Here is a 24,456-nt window from a genome sequence, read left to right as displayed (position 1 = left end):
CAGTGCAACTATGGCTCTAGACGCAAGCCTGGAGATTGGAGAATCCACCTTTGGACCCTGGGTCCAGCGCTTGACCACGTCAGGGGAAAAGGGATAACGTGTATCTTAAAAACGTTTGGAGAAGACGCTTATCTGGTAAGCGTGGTGTTTCTGGACTGCTTCTCTGAAGTCAGCGTGGCCAGAAAAATACTCAATATCCGTTTGAGATACTGAAAAGGGACTTCTCCTGCTGTGAAGCTGACTCCTCCACTGGGGGAGCTGAGGGAGAAAGATCCAACCTTCCATTGATGGACGCTATAGGATCATTCCGTATGGCGTTACCATCCGGTGTATCCGGATTGATAGCGATGTCAGGATCAAAGTCCTGGAGAGCTGCCTTATCATACAGAGAGTCCTCCTGGGACCCCCCCGTTCCAAATGAGGTTGGTCAGGAAGATTGCCCATGGCCTGTCTGGACTGCAAGTCTCTATCTTATGACAATATATCTGTCGAAACTGCAACTCCGTCCCTGTCCTTGGACAGGGATGACAGGTGGTTTCTTTGGCCACGACTAGTAGAGACCCCGGCAGACGAAGTGCTAGAGACCCCGGCAGACGAAGTGCTACAGGGGAGCATGCACACAATGGGACGGTGTCATGAACAGCATCCCATGTAGTAAAAACAGCACTGAAAATCTGTGTTGCTTTTTTGCCGCTGCCGACTAGCCATCTAGAAGTATATAGCCAAGATTGGTGACCGTACAGTGCAATGTATAGCATACAAGCATAAAGTACAAATGAACACTGCAGCACAAGCAATACAAGCAGCATAGAAGCCTGTGCCCTGGCACCTCTGCTCTTCTGCTGCTGTAGACTAGTCATCTAGGGGAATATAGCCCAGAAGAGTGACCATACAGTGCAATGTATAGCATACAAGCACAAGTACAAATGCACACTGCAGCCCATGCAATACAAGCAGCATAGAAAAAAACCTGTGCCCCAGCACCCTTGGTTTTCTGCTGCTGTAGTCTAGCCATTCCAGGAGAATATAGCTAAGACTAGCGACTGTACAGTGCAGTGTATAGCATACAAGCATAAACACAAATGAACACTTCAGTACGTGCAATACAAGCAGCCTAGAAAGCCTGTGCCTTAGCACACCTGCTTTCCTGCTGCTGATGTGTCGCTCTCCAAGCGGGCATATAGCGACCTATGCAGTTAAAATACACATGTACACACTGCAGTATATATTGGGGTCAGCACTATGTGTGCCGCTTACCGCCCGCCTATAAGCGGGTGTATGGTCGCCACCGTCCTGCCTGGTTGCCGAAAGTCCGAGCTCGGACTGCAGTAATGGCTGCCGGCTTCTTCCCCAGCTCGTGTGAGGAGGGGCGGGCCGTGGGCGTGCCCCAAGTCAGAGCGGGAATCCGGCGTCCGACAGTGTGCAGTGAGAGGGCTGGAGCATGTAAATAAGGCTCCAGCCCTCGGCGCTGCTGATTGCTCAGCGTCTGTCCCCTTCCCTGAGTGACAGGGAGGGGGCGGGAACGAAGCGGCACTAGGCCGCAGAAGCCGGGGACTGGATTTATAAGCGCCGCCGCCGTAAAAGCGCGGTCGGCGCCCAGTCCCCGGCGAACTACAAGTCCCAGCCGCGCCGCCGCTCCCGGAGCGTCCGGCGCGGTAGTTCCCAATACACAAAGTCACTCAGCAAAGCTGCAGTGACTGTAACCCTTTACTGTCCCCGGCGCACTAGCACACCCAGCAAGTCTGGAGTGTGCTGTGCCTGTGTGTACGGGGACACAGAGTACCTGTAATGGTGCAGGGCCATGTCCCTGAACGGTACTCCAGCTCCGTATCCAGCAGGTTCAAATGGGTCTGTGGATGGAGCCCGGCGTCAGAGCTTTGAGGCCGGCAGGATCCCACTTCCTCAGAGCCCCTCAGGGGGATGTGGAAGGAAAGCAGCATGTGGGCTCCAGCCTCCGTACCAGCAATAGGTACCTCAACCTTACAACACCATCAACGGGTGAGAAGGGAGCATGCTGGGGGCCCTATATGGGCCCTCTTTTCTTCCATCCGAAATAGTCAGCAGCTACTGCTGACTAAACAGTGGAGCTATGCGTGGATGTCTGACCTCCTTCGCACAAAGCTTGAAAACTGGAGAACCCGTGATACCACGGGGGGGTATAGCCAGAAGGGGAGGGGCCTTGCACTTTTTAGTGTAGTGCTTTGTGTGGCCTCCGGAGGCAGTAGCTATACCCCAATCGTCTGGGTCTCCCAATAGAGCGCTGAAGAAATCTGCATTACAATCTTTCTTTCTACAAAAAGAAAATAGATGATTCAAGACATCAAATATCAAAAAAACAGAATCATCCACATACCTTGAACTAAATTAGAATTATTAATAAACTATATTATTAATACAGATTATTACTATTATACCTAACACAACACAACCTCTGGACACAGAGACGTCCACACTTGCCGAATTGAGGACATCATTAGAGAATTGTCGGCATCTCTGTAATAATGTATACTATAACTTCTTTATGTCAATGAAGGGAGAAAGACAGAACTAGAACAATGAAATAAAAATGATTTTTCCAAGCAAAATCACAATAAAATGTTGATTTTTCATAGAAAACTATCTGAATCAACAGACTCCTATACACAGTTGGCCTTTAGATAACAAACAATAGATAGGAGTATCCCTTCGGGTGCCTTCACACTTTAGCGATGCAGCAGCGATCCGACCAGCGATCTGACCTGGTCAGGATCGCTGCTGCATCGCTACATGGTCGCTGGTGAGCTGTCAAACAGGCAGATCTCACCAGCGACCAGTGACCAGCCCCCAGCCAGCAGCGACGTGCAAGCGACGCTGCGCTTGCACGGAGCCGGCGTCTGGAAGCTGCGGACACTGGTAACTAAGGTAAACATCGGGTATGGTTACCCGATGTTTACATTAGTTACCAGCGCACACCGCTTAGCTTTGCTCTCCTAGCTACAGTACACATCGGGTTAATTAACCCGATGTGTAATGCAGCTACATGTGCAGAGAGCAGGGAGCCGCGCACACTGTTTAGCGCTAGCTCCTTGCTCTCCTAGCTACAGTACACATCGGGTTAATTAACCCGATGTGTAATGCAGCTACATGTGCAGAGAGCCGGAGCCGGCAGCACAGGCAGCGTGAGAGCTGCGGAGGCTGGTAACTAAGGTAAATATCGGGAAACCTTGGTTACCCGATGTTTATCTTGGATACAGCTTACCTCAGCTGTCAGACGCCGGCTCCTGCTCTCTGCTCGCTTCATTTGTCGCTCTCTCGCTGTCACACACAGCGATCTGTGTGTCACAGCGGGAGAGCGCCTTTGAAGAAAACGAACCAGGGCTGTGTGTAACGAGCAGCGATCTCGCAGCAGGGGCCAGATCGCTACTCAGTGTCACACACAGCAAGATCGCTAATGAGGTCACTGCTGCGTCACAAAAAGCGTGACTCAACAGCGATCTCGGCAGCGAGCTCGCTGTGTGTGAAGCACCCCTTCCTTCAGTAAAAATCCTGCTCTACAGGTTTGAAAAGTTTAAACCCTCCCCCTGCAGCCAGGCACAATTTCAAAGGCTGTGTTGCCACAAGGATTATTCACGTCATCCACAAATGGAAATATGTATTATTTATTTAGTAAGGCCACCACAGCACATGGTTTACTAACAAAATGGCCACTGCCAGAATAGCACATGGTTTCTTTGTCTAAGGATGGTTGAAGCATGGGGGTAGGGACTGATTTTACTTCTGCTCAAACTCTTTCCCACCTATATTTTTGTAGTCTGCACTTCCACATACAATTGTAATATATTATACATATTACAAACAGTCACATACACGTACTATATATACACAGACACACACATACTATATATACACACACAGGCACATATACACATACTATTTATGCACAGAGATACATATACTGTATGCACATGCACACATCATATATACATTCACATACACTAGATATACACACAGACACATGCACAATTATACAGTACAAGCAACATAGGTACATATGTAAAAACAAACAGCCAGATCTAATAAGTATATACTCACTTCTCTGTTTCTTCATAAGTTGCTGATGACCCGTGGAATTTCTCCTGCTCTGGATGTGGAGCTGTGCGGCCTCCATCTTCCTGCTGCCAACTCAGCTCTGCCCTTCACTCCTGCAGAAATCAGCTCCACACACAACTTTAGGAATCAATTCCTCTTTGGCTGCAGACACCAACCTCTCCTTAGTGGGTAAATCCCCAGCATCTTCTCCCCCGCACTGTTAGGGGAGCTTCAGAGTGTCCTGCAGAACACTGAGCAGAGCTGAAAGCTGCAGGAAAGCATAGCATCTGCCTCTTGCTGGTTCCAGGGCCCATCGGCAGAGACGTCGTGAGCAGGCACAAGGGGTGAATGAGGAAGTATGGAGCAAGAAATCCGCTCCATCCTTAATCATTGCTGTGTGCGATGACGGGCAAGGGGGGCCTGGTGCCGCCACTGACACCAGGCCCACTGACTCACGAAAACCATAGCGGTCGTGTGGTCTGCCACTGAACAGCACAGCCTCTCTCTCACAGAGAGGAACCAGCTGCTTCTCTGCAGGGCGGGCGTCAGGCTCCTAACCCTGTTGGGCCCGGTGAGATCTTTGCGACCTCGGTCGTTATGCCCCTGTATAATAGGATTAGATACACAACTTAAGGTCCAGTCACACTAAACAACTTACCAGCGATCCCAACAACGATAGGGATCGCTGGTAAGTTGCTAGGAGGTTGCTGGTGAGATGTCACACTGCGACGCTCCAGTGATCCCACCAGCAACCTGACCTGGCAGGGATCGCTGGAGCGTCGCTACACGAGTTGCTGGTGAGCTCACCAGCAACCAGTGACCAACCCCCAACGCCGCATGGAAGATGCTGCGCTTGGTAACTAAGGTAAATATCGGGTAACCAACCCGATATTTACCTTGGTTACCAGCGCACGCAGCTACACGTGCAGAGAGCAGGGAGCAGCGCACACCGCTTAGCGCTGGCTCCCTGCTCTCCTAGTTACAGCACACATGGGGTTATGGGGTTAATTACCCGATGTGTGCTGTAGCTACACGTGCAGAGAGCAGGGAGCAGCGCACACTGCTTAGCGCTGGCTCCCTGCTCTCCTAGCTACAGTACACATCGGGTTAATTACCCGATGTGTACTCTGCTACACGTGCAAGGAGCAGGAGCCGGCACTGACAGTGAGAGCGGCGGAGGCTGGTAAAGTAGGTAAATATCGGGTAACCAAGGACAGGGCTTCTTGGTTACCCGATGTTTACTGTGGTTACCAGCCTCCGCAGAAGCCGGCTCCTGCTGCCTGCACATTTAGTTGTTGCTGTCTTGCTGTCACACACAGCGATCTGTGCTTCACAGCGGGAGAGCAACAACTAAAAAATGGCCCAGGACATTCAGCAACAACCAACGACCTCACAGCAGGGGCCAGGTTGTTGCTGGATGTCACACACAGCAACATCACTAGCAACATCGCTGCTACGTCACAAAAGTTGTTCGTTAGCAGCGATGTTGCTAGCGATGTTGCTTAGTGTGACGGGGCCTTTAGACTGTATCACATGTGATAGGATTAAATATATGGACTGAATCTTAGATAATAAGATCAGATACAGACTGTATCTCACATAATAGCAGTTGATAAACAGCACAGCAATCACACCATATGATTAGATATATGGCTTCACAATCTGTATCTCACAATATAGGTGGGGATGCATGGCTCAACGGAATGTAGCTCACATCATATGATTAGATACATTGACTGTGAGCTGATGTTGATTTTTTTTTTTTAACTTTCTTTTTACTGCACTCTGCACACTAAGGCTACTTTCACACATCCGGTTTGAGCCCTGCGGCTCAATCCGGCTGTGAAAACTATGCAACGGATGCGGCGAAAACACCGCATCCTTTGCATAAGTTTTTACATGCGGCCCGTCCGGTTTTTTCCGGTTGCGGCATGCTACTGAGCATGCGCAGTGGAAAAAACCGCATGCGGCGACCGGATGCGGTTTTTTCCGCATCGCGCCGCATCCGGCCTCCATAGGTATGCATTGAAAAATGCGCCGCAGCGGCCGGATGCGGCGCGATGCGGTGTTTTTTGCCGGAGCAAAAAACGTTGCAGGGGACGTTCGATCCGGCCGCCGCATCGGCTAAATCTGCCGCATGCGGCCAAAACCGGACCGAACGCAAGCCCCTGCGGCACAATACGGCACTAATGTAAGTCTATGCAAAAAAAAACCGCCACCGGCGTTACAAAAGCCGGTGGCGGTTTTTCTGCAGAACGCCGTATTGTGCCGCAGAGCAAAAATCCAGATGTGTGAAAGCACCCTTACGGAACTTTTCTATCTCAGTGTAAAGCCTCATACAGATGTTTGTGATGCATGGGTGTCTGAATGAGGCTTTACATAAACATAGCAGAGCTCAGTCAGTGTTCAAAACACAGGGGGGAAAAAAGCAGCCGTATTTACCAACATTAATAAATGCACTGCCGAATGCAGCAGCCCTATGATAATGGCAGAGGAAGCAGCCACTCACATGCCTACCATTCATTATCTAGGTTATTGCCCAGTATTATTAATCCACAAGGGTGAGACCAGTATAGGATACCAGTCACATGGATAAGTTTAGTAAAAAGTCAATTTCTGATTAAAAAAAAATTAATTTTAATCATTTCCCACATTCTTGGTATGCAAAATGGCTTCTCACCTATGTGAGCTCTTTGATGTTTAACAAGAGTTGTTTTGAAACAAAAGCATTTCATACAATTTTAACATACATACGGCTTCTTCCCCATGTGACTATTTTGATGTTTAACCTAATGTTATTTACACACAAAACTTTTCTCATAGTCTGAGTATGAATGTGGCTTCTCCCTTGTGTGAGTTCTCTGATGTTTATGAAGGCTTGATAGTTGATTAAAAGCTTTCCCACACTCTGAACATGAATATGGCTTCTCCCCTGTGTGAATTCTCTCATGCGTAACAAGATTTGATATGTGACTAAAAGCTTTCCCACATTCTGAACATGAATATGGCTTCTCCCCTGTGTGAGTTCTCTGATGTTTAACAAGGTGTGATATCTGATTAAAATCTTTCCCACACTCTGAACATGAATATGGCTTCTCATCTGTGTGAACTCTCTGATGTGTAACAAGATTTGATATATGACTAAAAGCTTTCCCACATTCTAAACATGAAAATGGCTTCTCCCCTGTGTGAGTTCTCTGATGTATAACCATATTAGATTTCTGGTTAAAACACTTTCCACAGTCTAAACATACAAATGGCTTTTCCATTGTATGAATTTTCTGATGTCTGACAAGTTCTGATTTTTTTGGAAAACATTTCTCACATTCTGGACATGGATTTGCCTTTTCTCCTGTGTGAGTTCTCTTATGTACAATAAGGTGTGATTGATAATTAAAATATTTCCCACATTCTGAACATGAAAAGGTCTTCTTTCCTATGGTAGTTCTCACATCCCTTTGGTGACTATTTTCCTTAATAAACTGTGATGAATCAGAAGATAGGACCTGTTTAATAGGATCAGATGATAGATCTTTGCTGTGAAGCACTGAGGATACACCAGGGATAACGAGATGTTCTTCGTATGTGTCTTGTGGCACACCAACATCATATGATTGAAAATCGGAAGATGTCAGAAGTCGCTTAATACAGTCACCTGCCAAGAATAACACTTTTATCACTTTTTTTAACAATATATAACCTTGGAAATAGATTCTTTTTTTTTAATTATATAAAATGTCAATTAACATTCAAAGTCATGTTACAAAATTTGACTATTAACTAAAATATTGGTGACAAAATATTTTATATTCTCACCGAAGACAACAGACCAAGGATCACTAGATAATGATATCAGACCACCAGGATAGGCTCTAGCAGGTTTCCAATTCACTGTTGGAGTCAGCATCTTCTTATGTTCATGTTTCAGAATGTGAACAATTTAGTTATTTATGCATTTCCTAACTACATCAGTAAATTTATAAATGGATTATCTTGCTCACTGTCAATTAGAGGGGTGCTCAGAGAAAAAGAGACGATACTGAAAAGCGTAGCTCTGGCACACCCAAACGAGAAAGACACAGATATGGTGGTCCAAAAATTATTTTTATAATTCTTCACCCATTTGCAAAATATCAAGTTGTAACCTTCATCATTTCATAAACGTTTTTGGCATTAAATAGCCTTTATCAAGAAAATTAGGTCGGCATATAGAGGCAAAACACCTTACGTGATACAAAGAATACAAGCAGGGCCGTGCTCCAGCGCACCACACTGGAGCACAGCCCTGGTTGTATTCCTTGTATCACGTAAGGTGTTTTGCCTCTATTTATATGCAGATTCCCAGCTTTACCAGCCTTACCGGTTATTATACAGACTCCTATGGGTGCCCACACTCTGTGACCCAGTAAACTTAGACCTAGTTTTTTTGATAAAGGCTATTTTCTTTTTTTTAAAATTATAATTTTTATTTATTTTCAAAAGCAAATAAATCATTATATAGAAAAAAAAAATAATATCAACAAAATTATCAGAAAAATGACAAGAAAATTGTATATCGCTCCATTTACAATTCAGTACTACAACATCTAATCAATGTTTACAGTATTCACAGTAAGACTCAGAATCTTTAATACCTCACGGAAACCATTATAACTAGCTATATGAATAAATTTGCAACCATCCTGTTAAACTCTCCTATTCCTCCCCCCCCGAACCACCCACTACCCAAACCCACTACCACCTAGTCACCTTCAACCTCCACCTCCAATCCTCCGAGTGTACCACCTAACTTCTCAGAATGATACCACGCAGTCTCCTTAAATGGGGACATTAAGCATTCTATTTCTTCCGAATTGAAGTAGGTTATAATAAACTCCCTCCACTTTTTGAAGTGACTACCCAATCGTCCCGACTTCCTTCCAGCATCAAGGCTCTCTAACTCCATCAGCCGTTTTATATGGATTATTACTTCTTCGAACGAGGGTACTTTTGACTCCAACCAATATTTCAGTATCATCCTCTTTGTTGCAAGTATGATTACATGTAGTAGTGAAGGGGGATGTTTACTCCTCCTCCCATCGACGCTCACCCCCTCCCACGCATGGAACAGAACCAGAGTAGGGGAGAGAAGGAGTTTGATGTCCCAGAGTTTAGCCACACACTTTGATACTTGGGCCCACAGTGGCTCAAGGTGGGGACACAGCCACAATCCATGGTAGAGATCCGTTGCTTCTAAATTGCATTTCGGACAATGAGTAATCCTCTCAGGGTTCTCAAGCTTTCTGGGCAAATTGAATGCATAGATTGCCCGATGCATCACTTTATACTGAGTCTCCCGCCACTGTTCATTCAGTTTTGCCTTTCGTAGGGCCCTCCACCCCTCCCTGATCTTTGTTCCAATGTCGGGGTCCCCTAGTTGCTTTTCCCATGGCTTAAAGAAACTCTCTGGCTGATAGCCAGTCAACTGGTTTCGCATTGCCCCATATAGAGATGAAATTGACGAGGACGTTTGTGCCAACTTGACCAGGCCGTCAAATGTATTAAGTGATACCTCTGACATGATATGTCTTGCAATTGAGCCATAACCTTATGCTTCACCTGATCATACAGGATTATTTGGTTAGGATTCAACCCATAATTGTCTACAAATTCTTCCCTTCCCAGCCATCTTGGCTCAGAAGGATGAAAAAGATGAGAGACCCTCTGTATACCTTTCCGCCTCCATTCTTCAAATAGCTTATTGCTAATTCCCTGGCTGAACCCTGGATTATCCCATAGGGGTAGATATTTAGAAATTTTATATGCCAACTTGTAATGCTTCCTCACTGCCCTCCATGCTGCTATCGTATCCTTAAACAGAGAAGACTGCTTAATTTTTTGGGCTAGTTTAGCTTGATTGGTGTGAAGAAGGGCCTTTAAATCCCATGGAAACGCATAATCTCTCTCAACTCCAAGGGACACGTGTTTCTGTGAGCCATGAATCCAATCCATCCAATACCTGGACAAACAGGCCAGACTTTAACCCCTAACATTTGGTAGGTTTAATCCCCCATTATCCTTTGATGCAGTCAGCTTCCTTATACCAATGCGAGCTCGTTTCCCTCCTCCACACAAACCTCGAGAAACTTCTATTAAGTAGTTCAACATCCTTATGTCTCAAGAGCAAAGGTAGAGTTTGGATATGATACATCAACTTAGACATGGACATCATCTTATTGAATTGTGCTCTGCCCATGATGTTCAACGGGAGGTCCTGCCATCTCTGGAGGTCCTGAACTATTTGATTTATAAGAGGTGGGAAGTTTAGGTTATATAAAGAAGTCGGCCCCTTACCAATTCTAATGCCCAGATATGTGATGTATGATCTTGCTATAGAAATATGCTCACACTGGCCACCTTCTGCCAATGGGCCTTCCCATTGCCCAGGTACAGCAATTCACATTTAGTTGGGTTCATTTTAAAGCCTGAGTAGCTCCTGTATTCTCGCAATATATCTAATATAAGTGGTACCGAGTTTTAGGATCAGAGAGAAACAACAGTACATCGTTGGCAAAGAGTGTCGCCTGTATTCGCATCTTATTTATGAGGATCCCTTGAAAAGTGTGATGGTCAGTTAACAGCCTCGCCAGAGGCGCCAAAGCCAGGTTGAAGAGAAGTGGTGAAAGGGGACAGCCCTGCCTAGTCCCCCTATGCAACTGAAAGGGAGTCGGGAGGAAACCTGGAATATAAACCTGTGCTCTAGGATTTGTATAAATATCACGTATCACATTGTAGAAAGACCCCGAGAATAGCATTGGGTCTAAAACTCTATAGAGCCAAGGCCACTCCACATTATCGAAGGCCTTCTCGGCATCTATTGTTAATAACGCTGGAGTCTCTTTGACCAGATCCTTAGAGCTCACCCTATCAAGGGCCAATAAGACTTTACAAATATTTTGCGTCGCTGATCTATTTTTAATGAAACCTGCTTGAGCTGGGGATATTAAATGGGGCAGGATTACGGTTAAGCGGTTAGCCATTATTTTTGAGAGTAACTTTATGTCCAAATTAATGAGTGAAATTGGCCGGTAAGAGCCTGGGGATAGCGAATCCTTACCCTGTTTCGGAATTAATTTTATATAGGCAAGGTTACTATTGCGAAATGACGCTTCACCCTCCAGGACCTTGTTGTATATTTGTACCAATATAGGAGAGGTCTCATCTACCATCGTCTTGTAAAATTCAGCCGTGAACCCGTCTGGCCCTGGCGCTTTGTTGTTCTGCATACGTTTGAGAGTGCCAACTAACTCTTCCCCTGAAATTTTAGCGTTCAAAAAAGTACGTTGTTCCTCTGTGATCCCAGGAAGGGTCACTTTAGTCAAAATATTGTTATCTGGAATTGTGACTTGTATGTCCCCTGTGTATAATTCCTTGTAATATGCCCCCAATATTTCGATTATCCTCCCAGGATTATTGTGTACCTCACCTGTGCGATCCCTCATTTGCATAGGTCCTTGCAGGGTCCCTCTAATTTTTACCAGATTGGCCATCAATTTACCCGTCTTATTCCCAAATCGATGAAGGGTCGCCTCCTGTGCGGTTTTAAATATTTGCTCCCTCCTTACTGCCCACCTGTTGAAAGACCCCTGCTCCAGCAACCAAACATCCCTATGGGCTTTGTCTGGGTTTTCCTGAAAGGATGTATAAGCCTGTCTCAACTTAAAGGAAGTTTCAATAAATTTGGTCTGAATTTTCTTCCTCATTGAGGAAACATAACCTATTATTTTGCCCCTTAGGACCGCTTTTGCCGTGTCCCACAATAGCATCGGAGTATCTCGATGTTGTTTATTGTGATCCACAAACTCGGACCACCACTCTTTCAGTCTCTGTGAGAACTCCTCGTTTTCATAAAGGAAGGTTGGATATCTCCAAAGATAGTCTGAGCCTATGGGGAAAGCATCTGTCAAATCAATCACCACCGGTGCATGGTCCGATATTACTAAGTTTCCCACCTCCACTGCCTCCAGATTGCGCATCAGCCCTCCAGAGATGAGAAAGTAGTCAATACAGGACCATGAATTGTTTGCGTGCGAGTAATAAGTATACTCTCTATCCTGGGGATGCAAGCATCTCCAGGCGTCTTTTAGAGCTGTAAACATCAACAGAGGGCCCATGACCCTATCTTGACTACGGTGATATTTAGGATTTCCCCCCGAGAATTTTCTATCCTCCTGTACGGAGGCCACTGAATTAAAATCTCCTCCTACTATTGTGTTTGGGTGTGGGTGTTCCAGAATTTTATTTTCAAGCTGGTGAAAAACCAGATTTTTGTGTACTCACCGTAAAATCGTTTTCTCTTAGCCATAATTGGGGGACACCGGACCATGGGTGTTATGCTGCTTATCCATAGGAGGACACTAAGTAGATGCAAAGATGTTAGCTCCTCCCCTGCAGTATACACCCCCTGGCTCAGCCAGGCTACTTCAGTTTTAGTACACAAGCAGTAGGAGAACAAGTAACAACAAATGTGAGTGAATACTCCTAACAAAAAAGTATTGAGAAACAAAAAATTAAGGCCCAACAGGGTGGGTACTGTGTCCCCCAATGATGACTAAGAGAAAATGATTTTACGGTGAGTACACAAAAATCCGTTTTTCTCTGACGCCTCATTGGGGGTCACAGGACCATGGGACGTCCTAAAGCAGTCCCTGGGTGGGTAAACAATAAACAACGCAACCCAAGGACTAGGAACCAGTCCCGGATAGCCAGGAGTGCCTACTGAGATAGGTGCTCCACTGTCGTTTTCAGAATTTTCCTACCTAGGTTCGCCTCAGCCTCAGCCTGGGTATGGACTTGGTAATGCTCTCAAACAGTATGTAGGCAAGACCAGGTCGCAGCCTTACACCTCTGTTCCACTGAAGCCTGATGCCTAATGGCCCAAGAGGCGCAAACTGGTCGCGTGGAATGTGTCCGCAGCCCACTAGGAATGTGCTTGAGTTGCAAGCGGTAGACCTCCTGGATCGTAGAGCGAATCCAGCGAACCAGCATTGCCTATGAAGCTGCCTGTCCTTTCTTAGGCCTTTCAGGAATGACGAACAAGGAGTCCATGTTTCTAAAGAGACTGTCCTGGATACATAATATATGAAAACCCTCACAAGGTCTAGCGAACGTAGAGACTTATCCACCATATGGACTGGGTGTGGACAAAAGGAAGGTAGAACTATGTCCTCGTTCAAATGAAACGGAGAAGTAACCTTCAGAAGAAAATCTGGAAGGGGCGTAGAACCACCTTATCCTTGTGAAAGATCAGAAAGGGTTCGCGGCAAGAGAGTGCTGCCAGTTCCAAAACTTGTCTGATGGACGTAATCGCCACTAAGAATGTTATCTTCCAGGAGAGAAGAAGAGCAAGAGAAGATTCCTTAAGAGGTTCAAAGGGGGACCTCTGGAGACCGTCCAAAACGAGATTGAGGTCCCATGGCTCCAGCGACCGTTTGTACGGGGGAACTAGATGGGAAACGCCCTGGAGGAAGGTCTTGACTTGCGGATTGCAAGCTAGACGGCATTGATAGAATATTGAGAGAGATGAAACCTGCCCCTTAAGGGAGCTGAGGGCCAACCCCTTTTGCAACCTGACTGCAAAAAAAAAAAAATCAAAAAGGGAAAGTTTTCCATGTACGGTGGTAAATACAGGATGAAGGCCGGCTTTCGGGCACTGATCATGGTGGAGATGACCGCGGGAGAGAATCTCGCTCTTGTTAAAGTCTAGGTCTCAATGGCCAGGCCGTCAGCTTCAGGGCTCTGAAGTTCTAATGGGAAATGGGCTCTTGGGTCACCAGGTCTGGGATGGTTAAGAGGCGCCATGAGCAATTGTACTAATTCGACGTCCCAGGCGCGCCTGGGCCAGTCCGGTGCTATTAGTATCACCGGAACTTCTTCTGCCTTGATCTTCCCGATTACTCACGGCAGCAGGGGCAGAGCTGCAAATATGTAATGTAGACGGAAGCGACTTCAGGAGGAGACTAGAGCATCCGCGCCAATGGACTGTGGATCACGTGACCTGGCTAAGAACGCGGGTACCTTTGCGTTCAATCTTGAGGCCATTAGATCCACGTCTGGTGTGCCCCAGCGAGTGCAGATGTATGGGAACACTTCTGGGTGGAGAAACCACTCTCCGGCGGCCAGGCCATGGCGACGTAGAAGGTCCGCCGCCCAGTTCTCTACTCCCGGTATGTGTACCGCTGAAATCACAGACCCCGTCGATTCGGCCCAGGTGAGGATCCTGGGGAGCTCGAGATAAGCTGTCTTGCTGCTGGTACCTCCCTGCCGATTGACAAAGGCCACAGCTGTTGCATTGTCCAATTGGACCCGAATCAAACGACCTGCTAGCAGATGGGGGGGAACGACCTGAGCGCGAGAAAGGTCGAGCTGATTTTCAGGATGATTTCTGGGAAGGGAAGACTCCTGGGGCGTTCAACATCCCGAAGCAGTGTGGAGCCAGTACGCTGCTCCCCAGCCTAAGAGGCTGGCGTCCCTGGTCAGGAGTAGCCAGTCCACTTGGGAGAGAAAATCTCCCTCTCGATATGGAAGAGGGCTGAAGCCACCAGAAAAGCGCATACCTCACTGAAGGTGTCAGGTGAAAAGTTCGTCCAAGGAAAAAAGGGGCGCTTGTTCCAGGGCAGCTAGAAGCGCCAGCTGCAGTGGGCAGTGGTGTGGCTAAGCGAGCGGCACTGCCTCTATAGCCACCGCTATCCTACCTAGCACTCTCACACTGAATCGTATGGAGCGAGAGGAGTACGTAGAAGGCAGTGTACCGCCTGTTGTAGAGCGGTCGCCTTGTCTTGAGGGAAGAAATATCAAGCCCCGAAGGGTGTCCAGGGACATGCCCAGGGAGGTGACGGATTTTGACGGGACCGGGGATGATTTGACAGGAGTCAGAAGCCATCCTAAGCGGGATAGGGTGCCCACAGAGATCTGCACGCTGGTTGGGCCCTTGATAAGGAGGTCATCCAAGCAAGGCAGAATAGCCACTCTCCTGGCGTGAAGGGCACTCATGGCGGCCGCCATGACCTTGGTGAAGACCCTTGGTGCTGTGGCAGGGCCGAGGGTAGGGCTACAAATGAAAAAAGAAGTCCTGAACCGCAAAGCGGAGGAACTTTTGGTGAGCTGGGGTGATGGGTATGTGCAGGTACGCGTCCCTGATAGCTATGGAGGCAAGGAATTCTCCTTCGACCATAAAGGTAATAATGGACCATAGGAACTCCATTCTGAATCTCCTTACGTGCACATGCTTGCTCAGGTGTTAGAGGTCCAGGATGGGTCGAACTGACTCGTCCTTTTTTTGGGGACCACAAGAGGTTGGAATGGAAGGCCTTGAACCTCTCACCGTCCGGAACAGGTACCATCACCTCCGCCGTTTGGAGGGAGTGGATTGCTGAGGAGAAGGCCTCGCGGTGTTTTGGAGCCTTTTGGGGGGGTTTGAGAGAAAACACCGACCCGGGAATCGGGTCCGGAATTCAATGTGGTAACCGGAAGACACAGGGTGTCGCACCCATTTGTGGTCTGAGGCGGCAGCCCAGATGGAGGAGGATGAGACTCTTCGGTCTTTGTCTCGACTGCCAGGACGAGGTGGACTCTGGAAGGGCTGAGGAGGTCGGGCCCTACGTGTCTAGTAAAAAACGTCCTGGGCTAGAGTTGAGGGAGGGAGGTACTCTTTTCCTCCCGTGGCGTCAGGAAAAAGAGCCTGTCCAGACGATCGTGAAAACCATTGGTCTGGAAAGGAGTACTGTGAGAGGCTTGTTAGGGACAGAGTCCGCTCTCCATTATTGGAACCAGAGGGCCTTATGGATGGCTATGGTATTTGAGGCGGCAAAAACTGCGCAGGTAGCAGCGTCGAGGGAGGCCTGCATGAGGTATTCCGTCGCCGCAGCAATGTGAACTGTTACATCTGTGAGGGTCTGAAGAGAACTGGTATTCCTGGTGCCTGTGCGACCCACACGGAAGGAGAGAGGGACCCGCGGCCTCAAGGCGGAGCGATCGAGCTGCTCAACTTGTCTGTCTGTCGGGTCCTTGAAGGAGGATCCATCAAGTAAAAGACAGGAGGGTCCTTCAGGCAGGCGGGAAGCCGGGTGAGGGTCCACTGAGGCCGGATCGGCCCAGCCCTTAGAGACAGCTAAGCCAAAGGGGTACCGGGACTCCATGAGTTTACGGATACCGAAGCAGCGTCAAAATGTTTTCCTTTCTGAGGTTTCTTCACCCTTTTAAATGAGACCGCAGGTTCAGTAGTAGTGGATGGGAGATCTTCCACATGCAGAGTTTGGTTGATTGCTGCAATAAGGGAGTCCATTGCAGCTTGATCGCTCGGGGAGGTTGAAACCAAGGAATCATCCTGGTACAAACATCATTGCCCTTCCTCCGGCTCCTCAGAGACCGCGGAACATGTGGAAGAACCCTATCTGTGTACCCCCAAGGAAGAACCCTGGCGGTCATGCCCTTTTTCTGATCTGCAACCGGTGAAGCAGAGGGCTGATTCTTATCAGAAGGACCCTCTATAGAGGTGTCATCAGGCTGCGTTCTGTCCAGGGGCCCCGAGGGGTGTGAGGACGATGTTGCATAGCCAGCACCGGGTTCTTGGAACTGTGCCCATTCCGGGGGACTGGGAGCCATAGGCTCTGGGCTGGCAGCGGTTGCTGCAGTGGTGGCAGGGGGGTTGGGAGCTACAGTGGCACCGGCTCACGGAAGGAAGAGGTGCTATGAAACACTAGTAACTAGTAGTTCAGTGTGGCAGGTAGTGCAGGCTGCACATTAGAAGTCATAGCTGTTACTGTAGTTGTGCAGGGCATAAAACATGTGACTGCAGCCGTAGCTTATCACGTGTTGGAGGGGGCGGGGCTTAACTCCGACAAGAATGTCAACATGAGGAAATATAATAAAATGGTGGGAATGGACTCCCCTTCCCCCCTCCAGCCCTGCACAACAACGGTGGACAGAAAAAACCTCATAAGTGTACCGCAGTTGCGGGTGCACTGAGTCCTGGGATATCTTCCCCCTCTCCCCGCCACAGATGGAATGCTATGCAGGAGTCTGCAAACAGCCCATGTGAATCCAGACAGTGACCTCTGCTCCAATTCATGTCAGGAAGGATTTCTCAGTTAAAATTCCTGTCAGGGAGGATTTCTCAGGTAAAATTCCTGTCAGGGAGGATTCCTCAGGTAAAATTCCTGTCAGGGAGGATTCCTCAAGTAAAATTCCTGTCAGGGAGGATTCCTCAGGTAAAATTCCTGTCAGGGAGGATTCCTCAAGTAAAATTCCTGTCAGGGAGGATTCCTCAAGTAAAATTCCTGTCAGGGAGGATTCCTCAGGTAAAATTCCTGTCAGGGAGGATTCCTCAGGTAAAATTCCTGTCAGGGAGGATTCCTCAAGTAAAATTCCGGTCAGGGAGGATTCCTCAGGTAAAATTCCTGTCAGGGAGGATTCCTCAGGTAAAATTCCTGTCAGGGAGGATTCCTCAGGTAAAATTCCTGTCAGGGAGGATTCCTCAGGTAAAATTCCTGTCAGGGAGGATTCCTCAGGTAAAATTCCTGTCAGTCAGGATTCCTCAGGCAAAATTCCTGTCAGGGAGGATTCCTCAGGCAAAATTCCTGTCAGGGAGGATTCCTCAGGTAAAATTCCTGTCAGGGAGGATTCCTCAGGTAAAATTCCTGTCAGGGAGGATTCCTCAGTTAAAATTTCTGTCAGGGAGGATTCCTTAGCTACAATTCCTGTCAGACCCGCAACACACATCCGTTTAATTTGTACGTGTGCGGTACGTATTTGCACGTACCGGAGACACGTACATACGGAGACCCATGTTATTCAATGGTAGATGGCACACACAGGTAAAATCACACGGAACGTGTGACCGTGTGGTAAGTACGTGTGTGCGCTTTTCTACACGAACGACATGTCCCTTTTTGGCCGGCAGCACGCAGGCACGGACCCGCTTTAGTCTATGGGTCCGTGCCTGCACGTACCGCACACGGAGTATGTCCGTGTTCAGCACGTTTCGTGCGTGTGCGTTTTTACACTAGCGATCTTATTTTTTGTTTTTTTAAATTAAAGTCAGTATACTTACCTTTTTTTCTGCTGTTCTCAGTCATACTTACATTGGCGCTCGGTTTTTTTCTTCCCCCGGCTCATATCGCTCCCCGATCACCAGCGCGGCGAGGAACAGCTGTGCAGAGAATACGCGGCAACAATTACTTTGAATATGCCGGCCGCTCATTAATCAATCTCGTATTCCCTGCTTTCCCCACCCACAGACGCCTGTGATTGGTTGCAGTCAGACACGCCCCCCACGCTGAGTGACAGCTGTCTCACTGCACCCAATCACAGCAGCCGGTGGGCATGTCTATACTGTGCAGGAAAATAAATAAATAATTAAAAAAACGGCGTGCGGTCCCCCACATTTTAATACCAGCCAGATAAAGCCATACGGCTGAAAGCTGGTATTCTCAGGATGGGGAGCCCCACGTTATGAGGAGCCCCCCAGCCTAACAATATCAGTCAGCAGCCGCCCAGAATTGCCGCATACATTATATGCGACAGTTCTGGGACTGTACCCGGCTCTTCCCGATTTGCCCTGGTGCGTTGGCAAATCGGGGTAATAAGGAGTTATTGGAAGCCCATAGCTGCCAATAAGTCCTAGATTAATCATGTCAGGCGTCTCCCCGAGATACCTTCCATGATTAATCTGTAAATTACAGTAAACACACACACCCGAACAATCCTTTATTAAAAAAAAAAACAAAACACTAACAAATTGCCTTGTTCACCAATTTAATAAGCCCGAAAAAGCCCTCCATGTCCGGCGTACTCCAGGATGGTCCAGCGTCGCTTCCAGCTGTGCTGCATGAAGGTGACTGGAGCTGCAGAAGACACATCCGCTCCTGTCAGCTCCACGCAGCTAATGAAGACAGCCGCGCGATCAGCTGAGCTGTCACCGAGGTTACTCGCGGCCAACGCTGAATACAGCTGATCGCGCTATTCCCTTCATTAGCTGCGTGGAGCTGACAGGAGCGGATGTGTCTTCTGCAGCTCCGGTCACCTTCATGCAGCACAGCTGGAAGCGACGCTGGACCATCCTGGAGTACGCCGGACATGGAGGGCTTTTTCGGGCTTATTAAATTGGTGAACAAGGCAATTTGTTAGTGTTTTTTTTTCTAATAAAGGATTGTTCGGGGGGGTGTGTTTACTGTAATTTACAGATTAATCATGGAAGGTATCTCGGGGAGACGCCTGACATGATTAATCTAGGACTTATTGGCAGCTATGGGCTTCCAATAACTCCTTATTACCCCAATTTTCCAACGCACCAGGGCAAATCGGGAAGAGTCGGGTACAGTCCCAGAACTGTCGCATATAATGTATGCGGCAATTCTGGGCGGCTGCTGACTGATATTGTTAGGCTGGGGGGCTCCCCATAACGTGGGGCTCCCCATCCTGAGAATACCAGCATTCAGCCGTATGGCTTTATCTGGCTGGTATTAAAATTGGGGGGGACCGCACGCCGGTTTTTTAAATTATTTATTTATTTTCCTGCACAGTATAGACACGCCCACCGGCTGCTGTGATTGGGTGCAGTGAGACAGCTGTCACTCAGCGTGGGGGGCGTGTCTGACTGCAACCAATCACAGGCGTCTGTGGGTGGGGAAAGCAGGGAATACGAGATTGATTAATGAGCGGCCTGCATATTCAAAGTAATTGTTGCCGCGTATTCTCTGCACAGCTGTTCCTTGCCGCGCTGGTGATCGGGGAGCGGTAAGTATGAGAGAGGGCTGCTCACTTCAGTCACTCGGGGGATTAGCGGTCACTGGTGAATCCTTCACAGGTGACCGCTAATCAGTACACGGCACACAGACAGAGCCGCGGCATGACAATGAAGTCGGGTGAAGTTCACCCGAGTTCATTCTCATCGCGCAACTCTGTCTGCTGTCAGCCGACATGTATCAACGACATTGTGCAACACACAAACGGACATTCCACACGGACATTCCACGTACACATACACGGGCATTTTACACACAAACAGGGACATTTTACACGTACACATGGCTCGCATACGCCATCACACGGATGCCATACGTACCGGAGAAACGCCCCAAAAAAACGGAACACGGACCCGAAAAACGGACCGTGTCACACGGACGTTTTTTTTGCGGAAGTGTGTTTTAGGACTCAGGGAGGAGCTCACCTCAGCTCCAGTGTGGAGATCCTGACCCCTGCTGTGTCTGGTCACACTTGGTGCAGAGTGTGTATCAACTCAGAGCCTGCCAGAGGGACTGAAAAAGTTTGTTATCAGCTCTGGGCTCTGGAAAATCGGTTCCATCAGACCCGTCGTCCAGTGAGTAACAGCCCAGGATCCAGCGTCGCAGGAGGGGGTACGGGGAGGCAACACTCCGCTTCCCGCCTGTTGAAGGTTTTGGGAAATCAGTCCCCGAAGGAAACCGTCGCCCTCTAAAAACAAAAAATTCTTGCTGCAGTAGTCTGCAGAGATGTGCCTTCTATAGACACTAAGCTAAAACTGAAGTAGCCTGGCTGAGCCAGGAGGTGTATACTGCAGGGGAGGAGCTAACATCTTTGCATCTACTTAGTGTCCTCCTATGGATAAGCAGCATAACACCCATTGTCCCGTGTCCCCCAATGAGGCGTCAGAGAAAAAGGGTTTGTTATTATCATTCGGAGCGTAAACATTAAAGATGTTATACAGCTTCCCTGCCACTTCCAGAGCCAGAAATAAAACCCTGCCCTCCTTATCCATAGATTGATCCGTAACCTGATGTTGTAGTTTTTTATTTATTAGTGTTATTACCCCCGCTTTCTTTTTTACTGAAGGGACCCCGTAAGCTTTCCCTACCCATAACTTGCACATTCTCTGTATATCCTTTCCCTCAAAGGCTATTTAATGCCGAAAACGTTCATGAAATGAATGAAGGTTACAACTTGATATTTTGCAAATGAGTGAAGAATGATAATAATAATACAAATAATTTTTGGACCACCATATCTGTGTCTTTCTCATTTGGGTGTGCCAGAGCTACGCTTTTCAGTACATCAGTAAATTGTCACTTTCCAATAACCTTTAATTTAAGTTCCCAAGGAGCAGGTTTGCTGCAGACCTATGACAGCAGAAGTCTCACTTGATACCCGGAGTGGTAAAATCCCCCTGTGGGTATCATTGAAAAACATGAGGGGAAACTGCAGAGATCCCCCTTTGTAGGGAGTCTCACACCTATATCAGCAGCATAAATTGACACATGACACACTAGGGACATATTTAGTAGCGAGTACAAGTGATTTATGAAAATACAAAAAAACGCAGCAGATTGTTTTTAGTCAAAAGTTTTACATTTCACATTTCAAAAATAGAATGTATTTTAGGAGAGACGTGTGGCATTTACCCCAAAAACACCTGGCAGGAGGGCACCACCAAGCCACCTGACGCAGCAGTTCGAGTTGTCATTCTGACATACTGTAAGTACAATTGAAACCTGACTGCCTGCACTTCTAGGCCAGGGAAACATTTGCAACATGATGAGCTCAGCTGATGATTCATGTGCCACAGGTATTTTCAGCGGCAAAGCAAGTATGACAAGACACCGCATGGGAAGGAGGGGGAATGCTGGAATATGTGATAAAGCAGTATGCAGGGGTGGAGAGTGTTTGAGGACACAGTATGTGCAGGGGGAATGTTTGAGGAGACAATATGGGCATAGGGGAATGTGGGAGGAAACAGTATGATCTCAGGGGGTTGGGATTGTTTTAGTAGACAGTATGGAAAGGGTGGGCTGGGAATGTGCGAGGTTTTCAGTATGGATGGGTGGGGGGGCAATGTGGGGGACAGTATGAGGGAGGAAATGTGTATTGTGGCGAGAAGTGTGCAGGGACACAGTATAGAAAGTGAAATATGTGAGTGGGAGGGTTGTGTAGATGGCACAGCATGGGGGACAATGCGAGGGGGCACAGTATGGAGAGGACAGCATGTAGGAAAAGAATGTGAGGAGGGGGCACAGTATAGCTTCTGGGCAGTATAGGGAGTCACAGTGTGAGGGCACAAAGTGAAGACGTGGCCCAGAATTTAAAGAAGAGGGCAGTGTAGAGAGCATGTACCTTACGAGGGACAGCGTGGAGGTCATGTCCTATAGAAGGGTCAGTGTGGAAAACATATTGTTGCAACTGAACCCTAAGACTCTCAAATGAATGGACAAATCAGGGAAGATGTAAAGCTAAAAATCCACAGTTCCCAAAGCAGGCTAGTACTTGCCCTAGACCTGACCCTAGGTTGGCACCCTAAGATACCTTAATGGTGCCCCCCACGCATCAACGGCCGACCCTGAATGTCCTTAACTGCACTCGGAGTTATAAACTAAGAGTAAAATAAACACAACAATGAACATAAATGAAGTGCACACAGGCAGAAGGTGAGACACGGAACTAGTAACGAGCAATCACAGTCATACAGGAATTATAAAATACAAAAAACAAAAAGAATACCAGAATATTTGGAAACCCACCCAAACCTAAATGAAACAAAATAGGAGATAACTGGGAAGAGATTCACATAAACAAACTGCAGGGAATAGCAATATCAAAGTCTCGGTAAGAAATCCTTAAGGCTATGTGCCCACGGGGAAAGTGCCCTGCGGATATATTCCGCAGAAGCTCCCAGAAAACCGCAGCACAACTTTGTCTGTTTACATGCAGCGGTTTTTATTGCGGAATGTCTTGCAGATATGCTGCGGTCACTCTGCATTGAGGATACAGTACCATGGCTATGGCACTGCATCCTCAATGCAGTACAAGTCCTGCAGTGATCGGGGTGTTCATACTTATCTCCATCATGCAGCACTTCACTTTGCGGCCGTGTCTGTCAGTGATGGCACTTTGCAGGAGAAGGTGGGCGGGCCTGAACAAGCTCCGGCTGTCACATGACCGGAGCTCCTGCAGGCCCCGCCCACCTCCTGCTTCCTGCTCCTGGCTCCACCACGCTCCTCTGCACCAGAGGAAGGGACTCCGGTGTCTTCTATCAAGGCAGGTAAGTATGGGACCCTGCGAAAAAATCCACAGGAATAATTGACATGCTGCAGATTTTTCTGCAGGGAAATACGTATTATTTCCGCTGCGGAAAAAAACGCAGCATGGGCACAGCACTTCCCAAATGCCATAGAAATGGCTGGGGACTGGCTGTACTGCGGAATTTTGAAAAATCTGCGGAATTTCCGTGAAAAAATCACGGCAAATTCCGAGAATTTCCCGCAGCGTGGGCACATAGCCTAACCGAGGAGCTTGGCCTCTAGACAACCATCCATCCAAAAATATAGCTAGCACTGAGGCATGCGAGTAAGTATAAATAGACCCTCCCAAAATGTGATTGGGCAAACCAAGTGAGAAAGGACACACACCTGAATAGAAGTTAAATAGGAAGGCAAGGCATGAGAAAGAAAGACAAGACAAGAGATCCCTCAGTAGTTGGGCCACCACAAAACAGGCTGTGGTCCAATCAAAAGGGAAAACGACCAACAACCAGAGATCACCAGTTCGAGCCCTGGAGTGGAGCCATGATAAAATTTTGTGCTGGGAGAATGGTGAGGAGCAATTATGTATTCAGGGCCACAGTGTAGGGGAGACATTTTTATTCAGGAGCATTAAAATGAGATTGTTATTTTAGAGGGGACCATGTTGGGTTTTGCTGCAGAAGACAGGAGAACAGAAGTCTGCAGAGACTAGCTGTGAATGTGAAAAGTCATTATGGTGTCTTAACAAGATGAAGAAGATAAGAACGTGAACAACTCCAAATCAGAAAAAACACTGTACAATGGCTATTGTGAAAGTAGAAAAACAATTTTATTTAATAGTCAATACAGAAAAACATGCATAAAAGAATTAAAAGAGGATTTTGGTGAGAGGACCAGCAGGTGGCGCACTCGCTCCACAACTCAGTAAGTATTGAAGAGAAAAAAATGTATTGAGAAAAAAGAGTGAAAACAGCTGAGCAAAAGCACCACACAGAAGTGTCCACTGGCTACCACTTAGGCTGTGTGCACACGTTGCGTTTTGTACCGCGGAAACGCTGCGTTTAGAACCGCAGCGTTTCAGTGGCAAATTGCATGCTTTCAGCTTTCCCAGCAAAGTGTATGAAAAGGCCGAAAAATCAGTGCACACGCTGCGTTTCTAAACGCAGCGTTTTGGATGCCAAAAATCGGTGCGGAAAGAAAAGCAGCATGTCACTTCTTTTGTGCGGTGTGGATGCGTTCTCTCCCCCATTGAATCAATGATGTGGGGTCAGAACGCAGCCACACCGCAGTGAGCTGCTTTTTTGTTGCGGTCCGCGGCCTTTGTCGGCACGCCAGAACGCAGGCATTTACCTGGAAGTGA

At 47.6% G+C, this 24,456-nt stretch overlaps 1 protein-coding gene across 1 annotated transcript in view; it reads right to left on the bottom strand.

Moving 5' to 3' along the window:
- The window catches only part of LOC142312311 (uncharacterized), a 112,990-nt gene that overhangs the window by 80,782 nt on the left and 7,752 nt on the right, over positions 1–24,456 (bottom strand). Inside the window, exon 4 of the mRNA XM_075351240.1 lies at positions 6,910–7,723. Within this exon, the coding sequence (XP_075207355.1) occupies positions 6,910–7,723 (814 nt within the window). The remainder of the gene's footprint in view (positions 1–6,909; positions 7,724–24,456) is intronic.

The sequence above is a fragment of the Anomaloglossus baeobatrachus genome, chromosome 5 (genome assembly GCF_048569485.1).
Source record: "Anomaloglossus baeobatrachus isolate aAnoBae1 chromosome 5, aAnoBae1.hap1, whole genome shotgun sequence".
NCBI classification, from domain to species: domain Eukaryota; kingdom Metazoa; phylum Chordata; class Amphibia; order Anura; family Aromobatidae; genus Anomaloglossus; species Anomaloglossus baeobatrachus.
This window is presented reverse-complemented; position numbering and strand designations above follow the sequence as displayed.